The sequence below is a fragment of the Glycine max genome, chromosome 6 (assembly GCF_000004515.6).
Source record: "Glycine max cultivar Williams 82 chromosome 6, Glycine_max_v4.0, whole genome shotgun sequence".
Lineage (NCBI taxonomy): Eukaryota > Viridiplantae > Streptophyta > Magnoliopsida > Fabales > Fabaceae > Glycine > Glycine max.
In genome coordinates this window covers 21,784,672-21,807,450 of record NC_038242.2, presented here as the reverse complement: position 1 = coordinate 21,807,450, position 22,779 = coordinate 21,784,672, and the positions used below count along the sequence as shown (strand labels likewise).

General features: G+C 35.4%; 1 protein-coding gene and 1 pseudogene across 1 annotated transcript; both read right to left on the bottom strand.

Moving 5' to 3' along the window:
- Positions 1-6,685: 6,685 nt before the first annotated feature.
- LOC100777121 (uncharacterized) lies at positions 6,686-9,358 on the bottom strand. The gene is made up of 5 exons (XM_014776986.1): positions 9,323-9,358; positions 8,627-9,217; positions 8,394-8,526; positions 7,584-8,315; positions 6,686-7,038 (listed from the first exon to the last, which is right to left on the bottom strand). The coding sequence occupies exons 1-5, from the start codon at positions 9,356-9,358 to the stop codon at positions 6,686-6,688; spliced, it is 1,845 nt and encodes a 614-aa protein (XP_014632472.1).
- A 9,639-nt stretch (positions 9,359-18,997) lies between these two features.
- On the bottom strand, positions 18,998-21,654 carry LOC100776056 (1-aminocyclopropane-1-carboxylate oxidase-like; annotated as a pseudogene).
- Between the last annotated feature and the right edge of the window lie 1,125 nt (positions 21,655-22,779).

Genomic DNA, 22,779 nt, shown 5'->3' with positions numbered 1-22,779 from the left:
TTCTTTTTATTTGTGCAAGTGTGTGTGGCTTCCTTTTCTTATATGTGCCTCAATTGGTTCAGAACCATCAGATTTTGAAGAAGCCACTCATTCTATCATCATCAAATGACATGACACTAAAATTGACCTCACTAGCAGCATTACTTTAAAATTTAACTTAAGGACTATTTTGTGGAAGCTATGTCTTCCAAGGTTATTTTGATGATGCCAAAGAATAAAGAGTCAAGCAAAATCCAAAGATTCAAGAATAAAGTTTCAAGAATCAAGATTCAAGATTCAAGAATCAAGTTTCAAGAATAATAAAGATCAAGATTCAAGACTCAAGATTCAAGAAACAAGGGAAGACTCAATCAAGATAAGTACTAAAAAAGTTTTTCAAAAACATTTAGTAGCACAAGAAGTTTTCACAAAATCATTACCAAAGAGTTTTACTCTCTGGTAATCAATTACCAGAAGGTAGTAATCGATTACCAGTGTTTTAAAACGTTAAGATTTCAAATTTCAAGAGTTACAACTTGTGTTTAAACATTTTCAAATCATTTTAAACTTGTGTAATCGATTATCAGAGCTTCTAAATGTTTTAATTTTCAAAATTCAAAATGAAGAGTCACATCTATTGATGTGTAATGGATTACACCTTCATGGTAATTGATTACTGGTGTCTGATTTCGAAAATACATTTCCAAAAGTCACAATTCTTCAAGTGACTTGTTTCTGAAGATTCTTTCAAAAGTCACAACTTTTTTAAATGACTAGTTTTAAAGAAATTGCCAAGAGTCACAAGCTTTGACTTTAGTCATCAAGAGATTATACATATGTGACCATGGCACGAGTTTCAATAATTATCAATCATCTTTGAATCATCTATCTTTTACATCATCTTCTTTCAACATCCTTGAATCAATCTTTCAACATCTCTTAATATCTTCTTTCATATCTTTCAACGCTTTTCTACAAAACTTTCTAATTCATTTCTCTTCATCTTTCAAAAAGTTATTGATCAACACTTTCTCTTCCAAGAAAAGTTCTTTGTTCAAAAACTTGTGCTATTCATCTTTTTCATTCTCTTCTCCCTTTGCCAAAAAAATGAAGGACTAACCGCCTGAATTCTTTTGTGTCTCTCTTCTCCCTTACAAAAGATTCAAAGGACTAACCGCCTGAGAATTCTTTTGATTTTTCCCTTCCCCTTAAGCAAAAGATTTCAAAGGACTAACTGCCTGAGAATTCTTTGTCCCAACACATTGGAAGGTACATCCTTTGTGGTACAAGTAAAGGGTACATCTACTTGGGGATTGTTATACTGAGAACAAGATAGGGTACATCTCTTGTGGATCAGTTCAAGTGGAGGGTACATCCACTTGGTTTTTCAAAGAGAACAAGGGAGGGTACATCCCTTGTGGATCTTTGGCTTGTAAAGGATTTTACAAGGTTGAAAGAAATATCAAGAACCGCAGGTTGCTTGGGGACTGGATGTAGGCACGGTTTGTGGCCGAACCAGTATAAATCTTGTGTTTGTCTTCTTCTTCCCTACACTCTTTAATTTCCGCTGTGTACTTTTAATTGTCGCTTTTACTTTTGGTTAAGTTATTATTTCTGTTCTTTACTTTCTTAATTAGTCAAGACACATTAATAATTAATTCAACCCTCCCTTCTTAATTATTCCGAGGCCACTTGATCTAACATATTTTGTAACACTTATGCAAAGATAGGGACTATTTTGCAACACTTATGCAAAGATATGGACTAATATGCAAAATGGGTACAATGTCAGGGACTAAATTGCCTATTTACTCATTTTGTTATCATCAAATGACGTGACATCGTTTAAGATGCACGTCCACGTGCCATGCCACATCATCCTTTAGTGCCATGTTGGATAGTCCACGTGGCACTAAAATTGACCTCACTAACAACGTTACTTTAAAATTTAATGGAAGGACTATTTTGCAACACTTATGCAAAGATAAGGACTATTTTAAATTTAACATTAAGTTAGGGACTAATATGCAAAAGGGGTACAAAGTCAGGAACTAAATCACCTATTTAATCTAAAGAAAAATATACAATAGATAAGTTAATATCCTCTACTTTTGAGAAAGGCTTGAGAAAATATTTTTGTAGAACCATTTGTGTGTCAAACTCTTCCTTGGTCTGAAATCTTAGCTACATATTTCCTTCACTTTCTATGTCTAACACCTTTATATATACTGGATAAGGTGTGTTTTCCTTTATGGGGGTAGAGTGTAGAGTTTGGAATCATTACCTCTAAGACACGTCGGTTGGGACCATTAGATATTTCACTTCGAAGCATCAAGATCAGTGTATATTATTCGGACTTTCTTCCAAGGTTTTGGTTCTTCTTTCGCAGATGCTACCTTTTTTTCTCCCTTGTCAAATGGTGATCCTTCTTTGACAAACTGTCTTTGAGAGCTTTTCATTTTGAGTCTCCTCCTAAATTCTGATCAAGGGAAAAAAAATAGAAAAGCAAATAAAAAATAAAAGATTTTTTAAAGTCTAGAGCAAAACACAAAATCTCCCCTCACTTATTTTCCTTTTAACAGGTGCAGTTTATCAAGAAAGAACTAAGAATAATAAATCTTAACTGTACAACAATCTATATATGATCGAGATTGATTTTTGTATCATCACACACAAATTTAAGTCAATACTAAAGGTTCGCGCTAGTAAAATATTAATTTTCATTATTGAACAATATTATAAATACCTAATTAAGGAATGACACACATTTAAAATTAAAAACCAAAATACTAGAAGAATAACATATACACAAATTTAAGTTTATACTAAAGAACACACACAAATCTAAGTATACATTAAAGACTGATGCAAGTGAAATTTTAATTTTGTTTATAGAACTACAAATACCTAATAGCACTTATGATGGATGAGGTGTAGTCAGTATATATATAACATATCAAGAATTTCGGAACATTGTAAATCACAAATATCAAAGTTAAAACACATGATGGATGGGGTGTAGTATGTATATTTGACGCGCAAAGAGAACAAATTAAGTTGCATGTAGATGCAAAGATGAACAATGAGCAGAATTAAAAGAGAGATGATAAGGATACTGAAAATATAGGCATGACTTAGAGGCACTATTAAAAAATTTAATTTTTAGAACACATATTCTAAAGCGACAATAAAAAACTATCAATGTGACGCGTGAAAATTTTGTAATTGGAGGAAAAGAAAACTAAGAAAATTTTATGTACCATCCTAATTTTTTTCCCTTTAATTATAAAATTGTCACGGCTTCCCCTTTTAAATTCTTAGCTCACTCTTGCTGTCCTCTTATCCACAAACATTACATCCCGTCGTGTCCTCCTTGATCTCCATCCCTTCTCTCTTTCTCCTTCGCTTCTTCTTCCTCTGCACCCTCCTTCTCCTTGGCCTCCTCTTCCTCTCCCGCACCCGCATTCGGCGCGCAGCCATGGAATCGGAGTTCCCCAACAAAGCATTAACCAACACGCGTTTTTCTCTAAGCCCTATCACACTCTGGCTTCGACTTCTGCACCCCTGTCCAAGCCGCCACCATTCCTTTGCTCTACAGCTTCAAGGACGTCATCATCAACCCTGCCACCGGTTCCTGCAAAACCCTAGCTTTTTTTGTTCCTCTTGCCGAGATTCTATGTCACTCCTCTTCTCATCCCAAGCCTCACCAAGTTCTTGCGTACTCTTATTATTTCTTTGAACAATGCAAGTTATGCAAAAAAAGTGTTTAGTGTACCGATGATTGATGTTTCAAATTCATGAGAACACCCTATTCTTGGTTCTGCGGAACTAGATATGAAGAAGAGCCGACTGTTGGTGGAGCTAGAATCTGGGCTGGGCGGTGAGAAAATGGTGACGGCGCAAGCTTCTTCATTTTCCTTAGGCAAGTTCTGGAAAGCAATTCACACTGCCTTTCAAAGCACCGTGGCCATGGAGTATGACACTTTAGCCTCCACTCCCCTAACCCCCCATGACAAACCAATCCTCACTAAGTATTTCTTTCTTAACCAAGAAATCGAATCTTCCTCTTCTTTTTTCCTTGTTATTGTAACTCTTGTTCTTTGTGATGGTGTTTCTTTGCTTGTACCTACCTTCATCACTTTACATTCGTCGTTGTAAAATGCTTTTCTCTGCAAAGTAATAAATATTTCTTTCTGAAGAAGCTGTCTAAATCTTTATTGCTCTGATTTTTCTACTTTTTTTAGTCCAATTGTCCCCCAGTTGCTAGGTCATATTGTGTCAATTTGATGTTTTCAATTTCTGTGATGGATAGGTGTGGTTGCTACTAACGGAAGATGGAGATATATGAATGTGTTTGTGCATTGAAGAATGAGCAAAAGGGACCTTGAACATGTCTAATATACAACATTAGTTGACTATGTTCTGATTGTTGTAATTAGGCACTGACTTTAGTTGCATGGTTACTTGTGTAAAATCATTGTATAGGAAAAGCCTTGTACAGTAGGCTTCATTGTAGATTTGAAAGATTACTTTGGTCATTCAAATAATGATGATGCTTTGCTTTTTATTTCATCTTTTACTTTGTATGCTGAGAATTACATTGTTGTTTTTTCAATAATCAATAAGAACTTCAATTTCTTGTCTACATTGTGGTTCAATGAAAAGGACATGCTTTACCATATCACTCTTGCTTTTGCAATTATAGATACTAAATTATATATTATTTCCTCTTCAAGCCTTAAATTGTTAGCAAATTGACATTGCTAGTGTTGAAAGTTTTGCAATTGCTTTCAGTGCAGTGTGTTGTGAAAATAGGGATAGTTAAAAAGGGACTCCTGTTGACCCTTCTTGTAGTCATAATCTTATGAGTGAGGATGGGTGCTCAGTTGCGAAAGAGTGCAGTGAAGAAGATGATAGTAGTGATGAAGATTATGCTAGCATCCAGAGGCCTGCCTTTATGGTTGATGGAGAACCTAATTTTGATTTTGGTCCACCAAACTGGTATGTTCTCTACTACTCAAACTGAGGCTATTGAAGAGCTTGCTAAGGCAGGATTGAGGAACCCTGTGAGGGTTGAAGTTCGAGCAGAAAAAATTCAAAAGATGGTCCTGCATCATCAAAACAACCAGAATCTTCCAGAACACCTTTAGGACTTCACATTGAGGTAAAACTTATGAGGCATGCTAGAATGCTATAGGATTAGATGTAACTAAATAGTGGTTCTTTGTCTTACATTCTTACTAGAATCCATATAGTAAGTTTCATGTACTACTAATAGATGCATAATACAATTTATGTTTATCCTTTGCTTATATTAATCTCCTTATCCTTTTGAGTTTGCAGTACTTGGAATGCGAGGCAGATAAGAAGCCATCATAGCTAGTACATATCCTTATTAATATTTAAGAATCTCTCGAAAAAAAATTATAATGTGAGATACACATTGATAATTAATGATGTGATTTATGCAGTAGAAGAGTATTTTATCATACCCAAAACATCATTTTGACTCTAATGCAGATATTTCATGACTTGTGCTTGCATTGATTATTGGGAAGCTGTCCTTCCTTGTCTTTCTGTTTTGAAAGGATTCTCCTTGATTCCCCTGCATGGAAAGATGAAGCAGGTATAGTTTTGGTTATTTTATTCTAGTTTCCTCCAAACGTATCTTGCTTTTAGACCATACCATTCCTTATATTTATAGTGACTAATACCGTCATCCACAAGAAATCTACAAAATTATGAATAATACATACATTGTATTTATAAAAATCAAATCGTTTCAGCCTCTATTTTTGTTGGACAATAACTAGGAAAAGGGAACTTTTTCATGCGTGTGTTGGATAACAGGGTGTTCTAGTTGATGATACCTACAGTTATCTGAGTAAGCAACATAGAGAATGTGTCATTCGAGAATGAAGGTATATTGTAGGGTAGAAGCATGGTCTCATCATCACATCAAAATGAGTGGTCTAATTGAACAAACTATTAAATGGCCGAATAATGTTTCCAAGTCATAACTAATTGATATAAACCATGCCGTCCTTCTTTGACATAGATGATGCAATGTGCTACTCTTAGTTCTCAACATACCATTGCTTTCTTAGAAAACTTCATTGAAAAAATTACTAGGAATTTGAGTAGATCACATAGCAAAATCAATTAAGGATGTGACATTACGAAATTTGAAGTAATGTAACAATTATAATTTCCTTAGTTATCCGTCCCAAATAAATTCAAAAAAGAAATATTGAATGTAATATATTGTGTTGTCGATCATCTATTGTACTAAAGACATGATTATGTGTTCGCTTTAGGAAGCAATGCATACAACATAACCCAATGTAGAAGAGGTCAAGGTATTAATGTTTTTAGCATCTTATGGTATTACTTTCATCTAACATCTCTCTATCCACCAATGTTGTTAATGGTGGATGGCGGGTCATGGCGGAAAGTAAAAAATCCGCCATAAAAATATGGTGGATGGCATAACGGAAAATGACGGACGTCATGGCGGACAAAAAAAAATATATACATATAAATATAAATAAAAAATTAAAAAACAATGGATTGCATTCAAATAAACTAAAAAAGTTTCATGAGTTCATACAATAACCAAGTACCAACACCAAATAAACTCATTCAAGAGTTCAAAATAAGAAAAGGATAAAAGCATGATGCAAAGTGCAAAGTAAAGGTTGAGGCTCTAATCATCTTCTCCAATCCCAACATAATCATCTTCGTTGTTATCATAAGATAATGGAGCATCATCTCCCTCTCCCTCTTCTCCATCATACGCCTCAAAATTGACCATGATTTCTTCTTCTTCAGATTCAAGTTCAATATCCTTCTCAAAATCTAGATCCTCATCATTTTCTTGGATTGCATTTTGCTTCCTTGATGAAGATCCAACAATGATTGCCCGTTTTTTAGAAGTTTGGGCAGCAGCAGCAACACTTGTTGGTTGATTTCTTTCCATTTTTTTCCGCCTAGTATACATCCTACACTCTCCAACCCCCGATGCCTCATACACACTTGCCCTATTTAGTGCATCATCATCTTCAAATACCAAATCATTTCCAGCATCATTATCATCATCTTCATCCATCTCTCCCACGAGCCATTCATTGCACACATCAATATCATTAAGAGAAATTGGATCAATTTCATCTCTTGCATTATATCTTTGCTTCAATTGTTGGTTGAATTTGACAAACACCAAATCATGCAACCTCTTGTGCTCAAGCCTATTTTTTTTGGAATGAATCTACAACATAACAAATAAATGTTGATCTCAATCTCAAATATACTCCAAATAAAACGTGACCATCAAAATTAAATAAAAATTAAAAAGTATAATTAGAGTTTTGTCAGAATTACTTGCTCAAATACACTCTAATTTCTTTCACATCCTAAAGCACTGCAAGTCAAACTCAAAATTTTAATAGCTAGCTTCTGCAAATTTGGAGTTTGTGACCCAAACATTCGCCACCAATATGCTGCAATACCAACCAAGAGCATAACTTGGAATTCTGGATTATAACATTAATACATAAAAAAAATAGTATAGTATTTGTATTTGTCATTTGGTAAAAGTTTCTTACTAGGAGAATGGATTTTCCTTTGAGCCATTGTAAAGTCAGAACCAAAGTGTTTAGCACCAATCTTGTAAAGATGCAACTCAGTTAGAATTTTTTGTTGCACATCAAATTGTGGAACCAACTTCTTAATGCAATCAAACAAACCATTGGTGACCTCAAAATCAAAATCCAAATCAATGTTGTCATAAAAGAACTTTGGATTTAGGAAGTGGGCAGCTGCATGCAATGGCCTATGAAGCTGACAATTCCATCTTTTATCAATGATTGCAAACACATCTTTGTACTTGCTTTCATTGTTATTGAAAGACTTGATAATGGTTTCTTTTGCCTTGTCCATTGCTTCATAAAAATAGTCCATGACTGGTTTCCTTTCACCATCCACAAGACGAAGCACTTTGACAAGTGGAGCCATGACTTTAAGAGTGTAAATCACACTATTCCAAAAAGAAGGCATGAGCACTACCTTTGCAGCTTCTTTCCCCTTAGGTTCCTTAGATAACTTGTTTAAGGTCCATTCATTAGAAGTAAACATCTTTCTAATATTGGCTTTCTCTTTGTGGAGCCTTTCCAAGGTTAGATAAGAAGTGGCAAATCTAGTAATAGCATGTCTCACCAATTCCCTCTTGTTTGTAAAATTTTTTAACAAGCTTAAGGTACTAGAATGGGCATAGATAAACCCAAATTGATTAATTTCCCTTCTAATTGTCTTCCTTATCAAGGGAAGCTTCTCAATATCTTCAAGCATCAAATCAATACAATGAGCTACACAATGAGTCCAATAAGTATGTTTCCTTTTCTCCTCCAACAACTTACCCGCTAAAACATAGTTGCTCCCATTATCAGTTACAACTTGAACAACATTCTCTTCTCCAACTTCCTCCACAATGGCATCAAGCAACTCAAAAAGCTTTTCACCTGTCTTTACAAAATCAAAGCCATCAACAAACTTCAAAAACATGGTACCAGCTTGAGAGTTAATAAAAAAATTAATGATGCATCTTTGTTTTCGATCAGTCCATGCATCGAACATAATAGTACAACCATACTTGACCCATTGCTCTGTGGCCTTTCATCAAATTTTTAGTATATTCAACTTCCTTTTTCAAGAGTGGAACTCTGATGTCATAATAGCTAGGAATGGGCAAATATGGCCCATATTGGCCAATGACTACAACCATATTCTCAAAGCTTTTCAATTTAATGAGATTGAATGACAAACCTGCTTGGTACCAAAAGCGAGCAATATATTGATGCACCTTCAATACTTCATTCTTATCCATTGACTCTCTTATGTTCATTTGCCTCAACATCTCCATTTTTCTCCGATTAATTGCATTTTTTGGATTCTTACAAAATTTGTCCATTGCTCCCTTTTTAGTCCCACACTTTGTCTTTGCAGTAGCATTACAAGAGTCTGCAAACTCATCTTCACTTCCATCACATCCAATTGGTTCACCAAATTCAAAATATCTTATATTTGCCATATTACCACTGCCAGAACTATTGTAAGTGGTTCCACTTTTTTTGTTAACCATATATTCCTTCAGCTCTTCGACTGCATTTGGTGGAGTTTTCTTGCAAGCTGCAACATTCCCCGACTTCTCAATCAAGCGTTCTTTGGGTATGGTTATTCCTCCCTTTGTGATTTTTCCACAGAAATTACAAACAATTGTGTTTGTATCCCCTTCCACCAGTGGATGACAATATTTCTAGCCAGGGTCTGTCTTATTTTTCCTTGTTGCAGTTGCAGTAGCAGCATTGGATGATGGTTTAGCCATTTAGAAGAGGACTAAATAGAAAAAATAAAAACATATGTCAAACAGAAAAAAAAAAAAAAACGGGTGTCAAAAATAAAAAGGGTGTCAAATAGAAAAAGGAAAAAAAAAGCTCCAGACATCAAAAACGAGTGTCAAACAGAAAAAAAACAACAAAAAAACACATTAGAGTCGATGTCGCTCGGTCGTCTGCGTCCTCTCTCTCGCGTGCGTCTTGCTCGAGTCTCTCACATGCAACGTGCGTCATGCGTCATGTCTCTCGCGTGCGTCGTGCTGCTGGCCTGCTGCCGTCGTCACACTCGAGAATGTTGTGTGCGGGTGTTGTGTGCGTCACCATCGCCGCCGTTCGTGCGCTGGAGGCTGCTGTTGGTCGCGCCGCTGAAGATTGTTGTGTTGTTCTGTTCGTGGCTTTGTTCTCGCGCTTCGAGTTTCCTTTTGCAAGAGAAACTCGGGTAGGGTTGGGTCGGGTCAGCCCAACCCTTGTCGCGCACGTTTTAAAAAAAACCCATTATTTCGTCATTAACACGATTCCGCCATGACCGCCATGACGTCGCCATATGCAACCCGCAACGCCACCACTATTTTGGTGGCGTTTTTTCGAAATTTCGCGATGCTATTTCGCCGTGGTCGCTTTTTAATAACATTGCTATCCACTTGTGAATTTGTCCTAACAAAGTGATAATAAATAGTTGGCAAAAATTGTGTTAAGAGTAAGCTTATACATTGTGATTGCTGTATGAAATTTAACATCTCTCTATCCCAAATTTGTGTCATTTCTGTAGACAGTTAGAGAGGTTTTGATGACAGTCCAGAACCAGGTTGACTTGAGATCTAGACACTCAGAAAAGTCGTTTAGGTCGTAAATAAACGTGTAAGATCCAACTGTGTAAGAATAAGATTAGGGAGTATTTTAGTTCTAAATCTTTAAATTAGTGATAATTTAGTTTTTTATTTAACAAAAATTCTGATTTAGTGACAAAATAATTTCTTTTATTGTTTCTTTGGATTATTTTGTCATTAATGTCATAAATATTAAAAAAATAATTTAACATAAAAAAATAAAATTTAGAAATTAATTTATCATTAAACAGTAAATATTATTATTGGAACTTTTTCGGCAACTTAGACATTTGGAATCAAAATAATCATTTATCATGTAAGATTGGTTCTTGTTAGATTTCATTGTTAAAGAAATTTATACTCCTTTCTCTTTCTCAAATTATACTCTCATATCATATAGTTTTATATATAAATTACATCCCTTCACTATTGATAAATATATGTAATACATTATTCGATCTTAGTATTTTTTTTACCAAATGTTTCTTATTAACTTGTTCTAAAACAGATAGACAATTGCATTCGAAATTTTGAGTGGTCGAGGGTAGCAATGTTAGAAAGATTGTCACGGTCAAGTGGCAAACTGTTTGCTCCCCCTTTGGGAGGGGCTATTTCGATTGCTTCTTATAAGATATTAGAAAAAATTGAATGTCCAAATATCATAGCCATATATAGTAGAAAAACAAGATGCACTTTTCACTACTTCCCCTCTTGGTAATCTGTCATCAACAAATGAACCACCCTTAGTATATATAATATTATATTTCGGTGAGTAATATTTATGAATAATGTTGCTTTCATTTTATAGTGAAACGTCATCATTATCAAACTAATTATTCTCACTCTTGCAGGTGCAAAGAACTTGAAATTGGTAAATTGGCCACGGGATTTGGCTTATTACAACTTCCTTAATGCTAGAGGTAAAACGCCACTCACTTTCCACTGATGGATTTGAACCAGTTGAAGATATCAATTTGGGGAACATTAAGTACAGGTAAAAACATTTTCATAGCATAACTTTTCTAGTTCTTGGGTAAAAGCATTGTCAAGAACCATTTCTCCCCCAAAGCTTGAGCTGTTAGGTGAAAGCTTATGAATAATATAAATAATTGAATATAATGTCTAACATGCGATAAGAGCTTTTTGGGCTTTAAGCAAAGGCTGGGGCACCTTACCTTGGGCTAAAATTTATCTTTTATTTATTTATTTTGAATAATAGAGATAGAATGTGTCAAACTCTCTATCCTGAACTTGGTCAAGAGTCTCTAATACCATGTCAGGAACCTCCGCTACCAAAAAGTCAAGCAGTGGACTGCCCAAACGTTTCAACTATTGCTTGCAAATATGCTACAATCTTTCAGGAATTTCTGCAGGACAGTGATTTACCAGTTTGGAACAGATTTAAAAATACTGGATTTTGGCGTCAATTGACGGTATAATTTTGCTGGATATGGTGTTAAAAATTTAGGGGTACATTTGAATATGTTGATCATGTTGGAACACACACTGTTCCTCACTCAATTGCAAGAGATGCAATTCACTCTCTCACACATTCACTCGTGTATCACTCACTGTTTTCTAAGCACAGAATTGCACACACACTAAGAATAGCACTAGAGACTGAAAATGATAGAATGAAAAACAACACTTTATTAAGATGTATGATTGCCCTTTTATACAAGCAAAACAAAGTAACAACCCTTCACTCTTAGGCTAGCACTTATAACAGAATTTTAAAATTCTGTTACTCTCTCTTATATACAAAGTCAAAACAAAATTAAACTCTCACACCCTCCCTTAATTCTGATCTCCTAAGTCCATCAAGCTAATTCTGTCCCTTAACATTTTAAACCTCTCCCCTTTGAGGGGTTTGGTTAAAATATCAGCAAGTTGATCAAATGTGCAGCAGTACTCCACTTTCAATTTCTCTTTGTTCACTTGATCCCTAAGATAGTGAAACCTTGTTTCTATGTGTTTGCTTCTACCATGAGAGGTTGGATTCTTTGACAGGCTTATAGCTGACTTATTATCCACAAAAAGCTTCACTCCATCACTCTCCTTGATTTTTAATTCCTATAGTAATGTGCCCAACCAGACAGCTTGACAAGCACTCATTGCAGCTACAACATACTCAGCTTCACATGTTGATAGAGCCACTATGGATTGCTTCTTAGAACACCATGATATTGGTGCTGCACCATACATTAATATGTAACCTGTAGTACTCTTTCTGTCATCTCTGTCTCCTCCCCAATCTGCATCAGTATATCCCATCAATTCCTCTGAGTTGCTATTGTCTTTATTTGGAAATAAAATTCCGGCATTGATGGTCCCTTTTATGAACCTTAGAATCCTCTTGGCAGCTAGGAGATGAGGAATTATGGGTCCTTCCGTATATCTACTTACCAGTCCAACAGCAAATTCCAAATCAGGTCTTGAATGACACAAGTACCTGAGAGAACCAACAATCTGTTTGAACTCAGTTGCATCGACTTTGTCTTCCTTGCCCTCCTTTTCAAGTACAAGACCTGCCTCTGTTGGTGTTGCTGCTGAATTACATTCAACCATGTTGAATCTCTTCAATATTTCTGTTGCATACTTGCTCTGGTGCATCAAAATACCTCTCTCAGTCTTCTTGAATTCAAGTCCAAGGAAATACGATAGAACCCCCATATCAGTCATTTCAAACTCACTCATCAATTCCCTTTTCAGTTCTGCTATCTCACTTTCATTACCACCAGTGATCAACAAATCATCCACATAGAGGCATATAATAATGATATTACCTACTGATTTGGATCTTACATAGACTCCAAACTCACAGCTACACTTATCAAAGCCAATTTTCATCATAAAACTGTCAATTTTCTTGTTCCAAGCTCTTGGGGCTTGCTTAAGTCCATAAAGAGCTTTTCTCAACCTGAGAACCTTTGACTCTTGGCCAGCTATAGAGAATCCAGGTGGCTGAGTCACATAGACCTCCTCATCAAGAGGACCATTTAAGAAAGCACACTTCACATCTAGTTGGTGCATTGTCCAATTCTTTAGGCTAGTAATTGCCACTACTGTTCTAATAGTCTCAATTCTAGCAACTGGTGCAAACACCTCTCTGTAGTCAATCCCAGCTTTCTGTAAAAATCCTCTAGCCACAAGTCTAGCTTTATACTTGACCACCTTGCCTTCTGGATTTGTCTTAATCTTATAGATCCACTTCACATCAATGGGCTTCTTCGATTTTGGTTGAGATACCAGCTCCCACACTTGATTTTTCTCAATAGATTTAAGTTCTTCTGTCATAGCTTCAACCCACCTCTGATCAGTCATAGCATCTTCAAAGTTTATTGGTTCTGCTTCAGAAAACAGAGCAAAATGTACAAGATTCCCATCTGCACTTACATCAGCATCAAACAACATCTCAAAACCTTGAAATCTAGCTGGTTTGGGTGCATTTCTCTAGGGTCTCACTTCTCTTTGAGTGGTATTACCATTCCCTTCATTTGTTTCTTCCTCTTCTGACCTTATCATTATTGAAGGTCCCTTCATTTCAGTATTCTGCTCCCAGTTCCAGCTTCTAGATTCATCAAATACCACATCCCTACTGATTATTATCTGCTTACTCTTCGGATCAAACAACTTATAGCCTCCAGTTGAGTGATATCCGAGTAAGATCATTTGTTCACCTTTATCATCTAACTTCCTTCTTAACTGATCTGGGATATGCCTAAAACAAAGTGATCCAAAGATTCTGAAATGGCTCACATTTGGTTTAGCACCACTCCAAGCTTCTTCAGGTGTTATTCCTTCCAATCTCTTTGAAGGGCTCCTATTCAAAATGAAGACAGCTGTAGACACTGCCTCTCCCCACAAGTACTTGGGCAGACTCTTGCCTTTCAACATGCTCCTTACCATATTCATTATGGTTCTGTTTTTTCTTTCTGCAGCTCCAATATGTTGAGGTGTGTAGGGAGGAGTCACTTCATGAATTATGCCTTCTTGATCACAAAATTCTTGAAATTCTGTAGAAACATATTCACCACCACCATCTGTTCTCAATATCTTGATTAATGAGTCACTTTGCCTTTCTGCCATATTTTTGAACTTCTCAAAGACTTCAAAGACATCACTCTTCCTTCTTATTAGGTAAACCCATACTTTCCTAGTCAATTCATCAATAAAGGATATGAAGTATCTGTTTCCACCCAGAGATTCAGTTTGCATAGGGCCACACACATCAGAGTAAATCACCTCAAGTTTCTCTTTTTCCCTGATTGGTACATTTTGTTTGAAAGTGCTTCTTGATTGCTTACACTGTAAACAACCATCACATACTTCACTAGGAGGCTTGATCTGAGGCAAACCCAACACCATTTCTCTTGAGTTTAGCTTAATCAGATCTCTAAAATTTAAATGGCCAAATTTGTAATGCCATAACCACTCTTCACTGTTTACTGTAGTAGTAAAACACTTTTGTTCTATCACATCAATCTCAATTTTAAATGTTCTATTTTTTGAAAGAGGGGACTTCAAAATGAGCTTGTGATTTCTGTCAAACACTCTCAACATCTTGTTTTCAAGCTTAGTTATAAAGCCCTTTTCTAATAATTGACCTAAGCTGAGTATATTACTTTTCATACCTGGTACAAAGAGTACATCAGTGATGCAAGACTGACCTCCATCCTTTGTTTTGATAAGGACCTTCCCAATTCCTTCAGCAGTCAAGATTCTATCATCAACAAATTTGACTTGGCTCTTCACAGATTGATCAAGGTTGAGAAACCACTCTCTTCTTCCTGTCATATGAGTGGAGCAACCTGTGTCTAGGTACCAACAATTATCACTTGCCCCTTCAATTTGAGTAGTTACCATTAGCAGTACCTGTTCAGTGTCATCATCTTCTTCCTGAGCCAATTTTGCATCATCACCTTTAGGTTCTCTTTTGTTATTGGGTCTGCTGTAACACTCATCAGCAAAATGCCCAAACTTTTGACAGTTAAAGTATTGAATACTTCTTTTGTCAAACTTCTTTCTATTTGAAGAGTTTTGGGAATTGGATCCCCCTCCTTTCTTGTGGTCTTTATCACTGTTCTGATTTCCCCTCCATTTATTGCTCTTCCCTTCAGTTTTCTCTTTCTTCCATCTATCACCATGCTTCTTCGGATTAGACCGTGCTTGCAAGGCTTGTTCACTTTTCTTCTCATTTATCCTTTCATTCATTCTCTGTTCATGAGATTCCAAAGATCCCTGCAATTCCTCTAGGCTAAGCTCTTCAAGATTTTTGGATTCCTCGATGGCTACCACAATATGGTCAAACTTGGGTGGCATGGTTCTAAGCACTTTCTCTACAACTGATTGCACAGTTATCTTTTCTCCATAGCCCTTCATTGAATTCACCACTGTCTGCACTTTTGTGATGTACTCAGCAACTGATTCATTCTTTTCCATTTGTAGTAGTTCATATTGTCTCCTCAGAGTTTGCAGCTTGATCTTCTTGGTTTTTGTTGCTCCATCATGAGATTTCTGCAGAATGTCCCATGCTTCTTTGGAGGTTTGAGCCATTGCTATCTTTTCAAAGTTAGCAGCATCTACACTTTGGTGCAAAATGAAAAGTGCCTTGCAATCTTTCTTTTCTTTTTCTCTATCAGCAGCCTTTTGTTCCTCTATTGCTCTCTCTCCCACAGGTATATAACCTTCTTCTACGAACTCCCAAACTCCTTGGAATCGCATCACCACCCTGATCTGAATCTTCCAATTTTCATAGTTCTTTCCTGTGAGAACTGGTAGATTTGCAGGAATTGAGCCAGATACTGCAGCCATCAAAGAACTCCTTCAAGAACACCTCCAAGAACCTTTCTTTAGCGATTCTTGCCCCTTCTATCGAATCCAATGCTCTAGATACCAATTGTTGGAACACACACTGTTCCTCACTCAATTGCAAGAGATGCAATTCACTCTCTCACACATTCACTCGTGTATCACTCACTGTTTTCTAAGCACAGAATTGCACACACACTAAGAATAGCACTAGAGACTGAAAATGATAGAATGAAAAACAACACTTTATTAAGATGTATGATTGCCTTTTTATACAAGCAAAATAAAGTAACAACCCTTGACTCTTAGGCTAGCACTTATAACAGAATTTTAAAATTCTGTTACTCTCTCTTATATACAAAGTCAAAACAGAATTAAACTCTCACAGATCAATTATATATTCTTACCCTTTTTGAAGGAATTTTTTTTCATATCTCTCTTGTAAGGTTCGAGAAGGAAGAACAAATGGGAATGTTGTTGATGCTGAGACTTTTGGTGGTATTGCAGAGGTCATGCTTATTGTACAGGCGGCATATTATATACATTTTTATAAGTGGTTTAAGTGGCATATTATATTCATTTTTATAGTGTGAACATGAATATTACGTACGCTGTTGGAGATGAGTCATCCCATGCACTTATTTAGCACAAGCAGCAATTAGTTGGGAAAAATCTATTTTTTTCCCATTATTATTATTATTATTATTATTATTATTATTATTATTTTGGAATATATGAAATTAATTGAAATAACATGTGATTAAAAATAGAAATCAGAGAACGATTACAAGAAATGTATATGAAATTTTTAATTAAAAAAATACATTTTAAGACGATTTTATGGTAATTTTAATTTTTAATATTTTAAGATGGAAAATCATCTTAAAATCCTTAAAATATTTTAATTTTTTTAAAAGAAAAATATTTTAAGAGGGTTTTTTTTCAAAGACAATTTTTTAAAAAAATTATCTTAAAATTCTTAATATATTTTAATTTTTTTATTTTTTTTAAATAAAACATTTCAAGATAATTTTTTAATTTAAAAAACCATTTTAGAAATCTTAATTTTTTAATTTTAAAAAAATACATTCTAAAATGATCAAATGATAAACTCTCTTTTTATTTCAATGGAATGGAATAAAATCATCTATAGTAATATATATATATATATATATATATATATATATATATATATATATATATATATATATTTTGTAGAGTCATACACTTTCAATCAAAGATCTAGAATTTTTTAACTTACATTTAATTTGCTAAGAATAATAGTACGGGGACAACACAAATTCTATTGTTTCAATGTTCTAAAAAATACTCATGCGACAGCACACAAGGGAAATAAAAATGGACGGAACAAAACTTTAATATTTTGTTATTCACAAAATTACCGCACAACTTTTTGTTCTAAATATAAAATAATCAAAATAGTAAAATACCCACTCTTCTTCTCCCTCTCTCTTATTCTCCCAGTTCTCGCTTCCGCACTCTTTCATTTCTCTCCCTCACCTCTTCCTTTTTCTCTCTTCCTGCCAGTCTTGTTTAAAAACAATCGGTGCATAAAAAAAAAACTCCTTGGGATTCTTGATATTAATTCATTCTTTCTGTTTCAACCTGATCACCTTGAAGGTCACCACGCACACACTGTTGCCTCGGCACCGCCGCGTACCCATTTGCAGCATATAACTCATTCAACTCATTGCAACAACCTGTTTCTTTATCACATGGTTCTTTAGTTTTTTCTTTCTCAAATTGGTTCTCAGATGGGTTTCTCCCAAGGATTGCAGTTTTTTTTTTGCCAAATAGGAAGAACAATTGCAGTTTTAGTTTTTTTTTTTTTTCATTTAGGAAGCAGAAATTGAAACTAAAATGTATAATACTATATATTATTTTGTAATATTGCAATAATAATAACAATATAAATTATATTAGAGAGGGTATTATAGTAAATTTTGTATTATTAGGCATATTATACACGGTCCATCAAACTAAATACAATATCAAACAATTTTCCTGATCTTGTTCTCCTTTTCCTGTACCTCAACGTGTATCAAAGGGACCTTTAAGTTTATTTTAATGGTTGGGATTCATACAATTAAAATTCAACTGCAAAAAACCTTTGTTCATATATTGTTTAACTTTTCATTTTCAAAGAAGAAAACAAACAAGAAAATTAAAAAAAAAATACTTATCTATAAAGATAACATTATGTTTTTTAAATTTGTGAATTTTATTTATTTTGAAAAAAATATGACCAATAAAATTAAATATGGTTCAGCACCTTACACCTCGGTGAGACTCTCGAGCAAAACTTCGATTAAATTCCATACCAGACACTTTTCTTTTAATAGGTGTATTTGTCTAATATACTTTTGAATACTCTCTTTAGAAAAGATTAATTTTAATACTACCTTAGTGCTATCATTGTTTTAAAAAAATCAATATTACCTTCGCATCTATATTAATTTTGAAAAGATTAATTAAATTTATTTCCTTTTGAATAATATTGTCATATATTAAATTATACATATATAATTATAATATATTCGTGCTCTTTTACGACGATGATGTGGAATCGTCTTAGAATATGATGCGGTGACATTTTTTAAATTGTCTTAGAATGTGTCTTAGTGGCAATCTCATAATTAGGTCTATTGAAAATGAAGACGATTTTACGTATAAAACCGTCGTCGTTATGCCAACTTTTTTCCCCTTCCGCACACCCTAGCTCGTACACCTTAGCTTCAAGCTTCGTTTACCACTATGTCCTGCTGCCTAGCTCCCTCGTGCTCTCACTCGATCACTCTCCTCCCTCACTTAATCAATCACTCTCCTGCCTCCCTTGTTGCGCTACTCGGTGCGTCGTTTGCGTATCGTTATAGAGGTACATTTTCTTTGTACTCCTATGTTTGTAGGAACTTTTGTGTCTGGTGCCAATTTTTTCAAGGATGGATTTTGAAGTTTACTTGAAGAAATATTTCAAAACTTCAATCTGTTTGTGCTATCACACGTAGAGAATGAGGCAATAGACATTCTGGTCCCATCTGTTTGTGCTATCACACAGTGCACCACACTCTTGTACTTACCAATATTGGTGATAACCTATTTTTTCACCAAGTAGTGTTTGATATTAGTAATTTTGTTGCATCTAAATTGTTTGTAAAAATGTCCACTTACAGGAGTCAACAATTTTTTAATAGATGACAATTTATGATTGAACGAGAGCATAAAAAACTTTTACATTATCAATGTAGTCTAATGAAATAAATTTACCTCAAGCTGATCACCAATATTAATGTTAACAACAATGGAGTGGTGTGTAGGAGGCACATCAACCCATTGGCCATCTTTGAGAAGCTGCAGTCCACTGACTTTGTCATCCTGGAAGAGAAGGATAATTCCACCGGCATCAGTGTGGGGACGAAGACCCTTCAACAGCTCTGGGTTGGGGCATGGAGGGTAGTTGGCAACCTTGGTGCCAAAAGTTGGTCCTCTTGATCCATAAAAAGCCTTCTTGAGGTACCCTTTCTCTAGGCCAAGATTCTACCAGCAACTGTTTTGCTAGTTTCTCTAACCTCAAACCAAAATCCTTCATCACCTTCTTGTACCATTACCTCATCTTAGAATCTTGTAAAAGAGATATACATAGCTGCTTGTAAGAATTAATGTTCAATCTTAAGGACTTGTTCTTGTATCCTTTTTGTCAAGTCAAGATCAAGGTGCAAATTCTGTGTCTGTTTTTTGGGACTTTGTGCTAACTTGTATTTGTATAATACTTCATGTCATCCGCATGCAATATTGTGTAATGTTATTATAAATTCTTTGTTTTATTGTAACTTGTACTCATAAATGAGATCAGAGATCTCCAAGATGTTTGAATCAGGGAGGTGATGCAAGTGGAAGATGCTCTCCCAATCCATATCCTTGACCTTAGTTTGGACAGCATGTAGACCTTTGCTTGCCACTAATTCCTTGAATCTCTTCCAAGCATTTCCTGTAGTGCTCTTTGGTGAACCTCTCTTCCATGCATTAATGCCATGATTCACCAGCTATAAGAATTTTGAAAGCAATGAAACAGTAAGAGACATTAAGTGTGTGTTATTTTTTCCGTTGGGGAAGTTCCAAATGTACCTTCAAGGAGAAAACGATGCCCGACAACTTGTTGGAAACTAAATTACTTTTGGAACAACTTGATCAATCAAAGTTGGGTTCCTACTTTCACCTTCGACCAATCTCTTCTAGTACAACTTATGTTTTTGTAATAATAAGGATTCCTAGAATTTGTCCCCATATTTTGTGGTTCTCTAGTGGGGTGAGCACAAGGAATTATGTTTAGAACTGTTCTGTTTTGGGAGATAGTATAGTGTTCTATTTTGGGATATTCTCTACATGGTTTAACGTATTTTGAATTTTTTTGATGATGTTGTATTTGTTTATCCTCTTAGGCTCTATTTAACTTTCTCTATTTTGATGGATGCTTTATTGGATTGCGTATTTTCTTTGCATTTTTATAAGTTAACTTCATTTATGCTCCTGCTAAGACTTTAAACAATAGCAGAATTGGAGAATTTTTATTTTCTTGTTTTTTCTTTTGTGTTAAACCGAGGTTATTCATATTTTGACTTGTTCATTTTTTCCTTATAGTCCATATAATTCTGGTGTCAGGCTAGACTATAGTCTAACTTCCCCCCAATCTAGGTATGCATATTATTTATGTACAGGTCATTCCTTTAACAACTGAAATAGTATGGAAGGCATATTGTTGAGCATGGTCTGTTGTTCTTATTTTTTTTGTTTGATCATTTGCAATCCTAGTGCATGTTACTCACCAAATCAACCCGGTTAGTCACCGTTGACAAGCACCCAAGGCAATCCACAAACTAGTGACAATGTGATGTGATCCTTATTAGGAGCGGATCGCTTGGTACATGTCACGGAATCGGATGATGCCACTTCCAGAGATGGAAGATAAGTCAGAGGTAGACGCTACAAGGGTTCAAACTTGATAAGTCCGAAATTGGTTCGACATGGAACCCAAAGAGAAGCTCTCACAAAAGACACAAGTATTTTTTGAAAAATGCCAAAAGTCCCTTCCTTCAAAATGAGTTGAATACATATAGTGTAGCATTAAATTACTAATTTAACTGAAATTGGTGCAGCTGAAAAGGCATAGGATTCAGCCACCAATTTATTTAATTAAAATTACAATAAATAGAAAATATTGGATATGGGCCTTCAAATTAGTTTGGGCCTTCAACAATCAAGATTCTTGGGAGTGCCTCTGGGCCTTCGTCCTTCTCCACTTAGGCCTTGTCAAGTATGGCTGCTACTATTTGTTGGAGGGTATCCTCTAACTGTTTGGTCCTACCCCTGGTCATAGGACCCTGTATTTTGGCAGCTTTGGGATTCTCATCATTCTCTCCATCTTGGAAAGCATTTGCCCTCAAATCTTCAAAATCGCCTCCTACAACAAATGGAGTCAAGTCAGCAACATTAAATGAGAAGCTTACTCCATACTCACCTGGAATATCAATATTGTAAGCATTGTCACTGATACTCTCTAGTTCTTGGAAAGGCTCGTCTCCTTTAGGTTGAAGTTTAGACTTCCTTTGTTCAGGGAACCTCTCCTTCCTCATGTGTACCTAAACCCAATCACCTGGTTCAAGTACCACTTTCTTCCTATTCTTGTTGGCTTGCTTGGCATAGCTTTCATTCTTCTTTGCAATTTGAGCCTTCACTTGCTCATGCAATATTTTCACATATTCAACTTTAGCCTGTGCATCCTTATGCTTAAAATCATAAATGTTAAGAGTTAAGGGATTAAAACCATACATTACTTCAAATGAAGAGTGTTGTGTAGTGCTATGAACGACCCTATTGTATGCAAACTCAACATGAGGCAAACATTCTTTCCAACTCTTTATATTCTTTTTAATCACAGCTCTAAGAAGAAAAGATAGAGTTCTGTTTACTACCTCAGTTTGGCGATCGGTTTGAGGATGGCATGTGGTGGAAAAGAGAAGCTTTGTTCCAATCTTACCCCATAATGTTCTCCAAAAGTGACCGAGGAACTTGGTGTCTCGGTTCTAAACAATTCTTCTTGGTAGTCCGTGGAGACGCACCACTTCCTTGAAAAATAATTCAGCAACATGGCACGCATCATCATTTTTCTTACATGGTATGAAATGTGCCATTTTTTAGAACTTGTCAACCACAACAAAAATGGAGTCCTTACCATTCTTCATTCGAGGCAGCCCCAAAACAAAATCCATAGATAAATCAGTCCAAGGATATTCAGGAATAGGCAAAGGAGAATAAAGACCATGAGGCACGACTCTAGACTTTGACTGCTTACATACAATGCACTGTTCACAACTTATGCACACCATGTTTCATATGTGGCCAATAGAAATGCTCCTGTAACATGTCTAAAGTCTTTTGAACCCCAAAATGCCCCATTAATCCCTGCTGGTGGGCTTCTTTCACAAGTAATCTTCTATGGATCCTTTAGGCACACATAGTCTTTTTTCTTTGAACAAATAGTCATTATGCTGAAAGAAACTATTTTGAGTAGTATGTACACATGCAAAATATTTAGAAGCAAAATCTGGATCATGGTCATACAATTCTTTAATTTTCTCAAACCCAATGAATTTAGTTTGAAGAGTAGAGAATAAAGCATATCTTCTTGAAAGTGCATCAGCAACTACATTGGACTTACCTTTCTTGTGCTTGATCACATATGGAATTGTTCAAGAAAC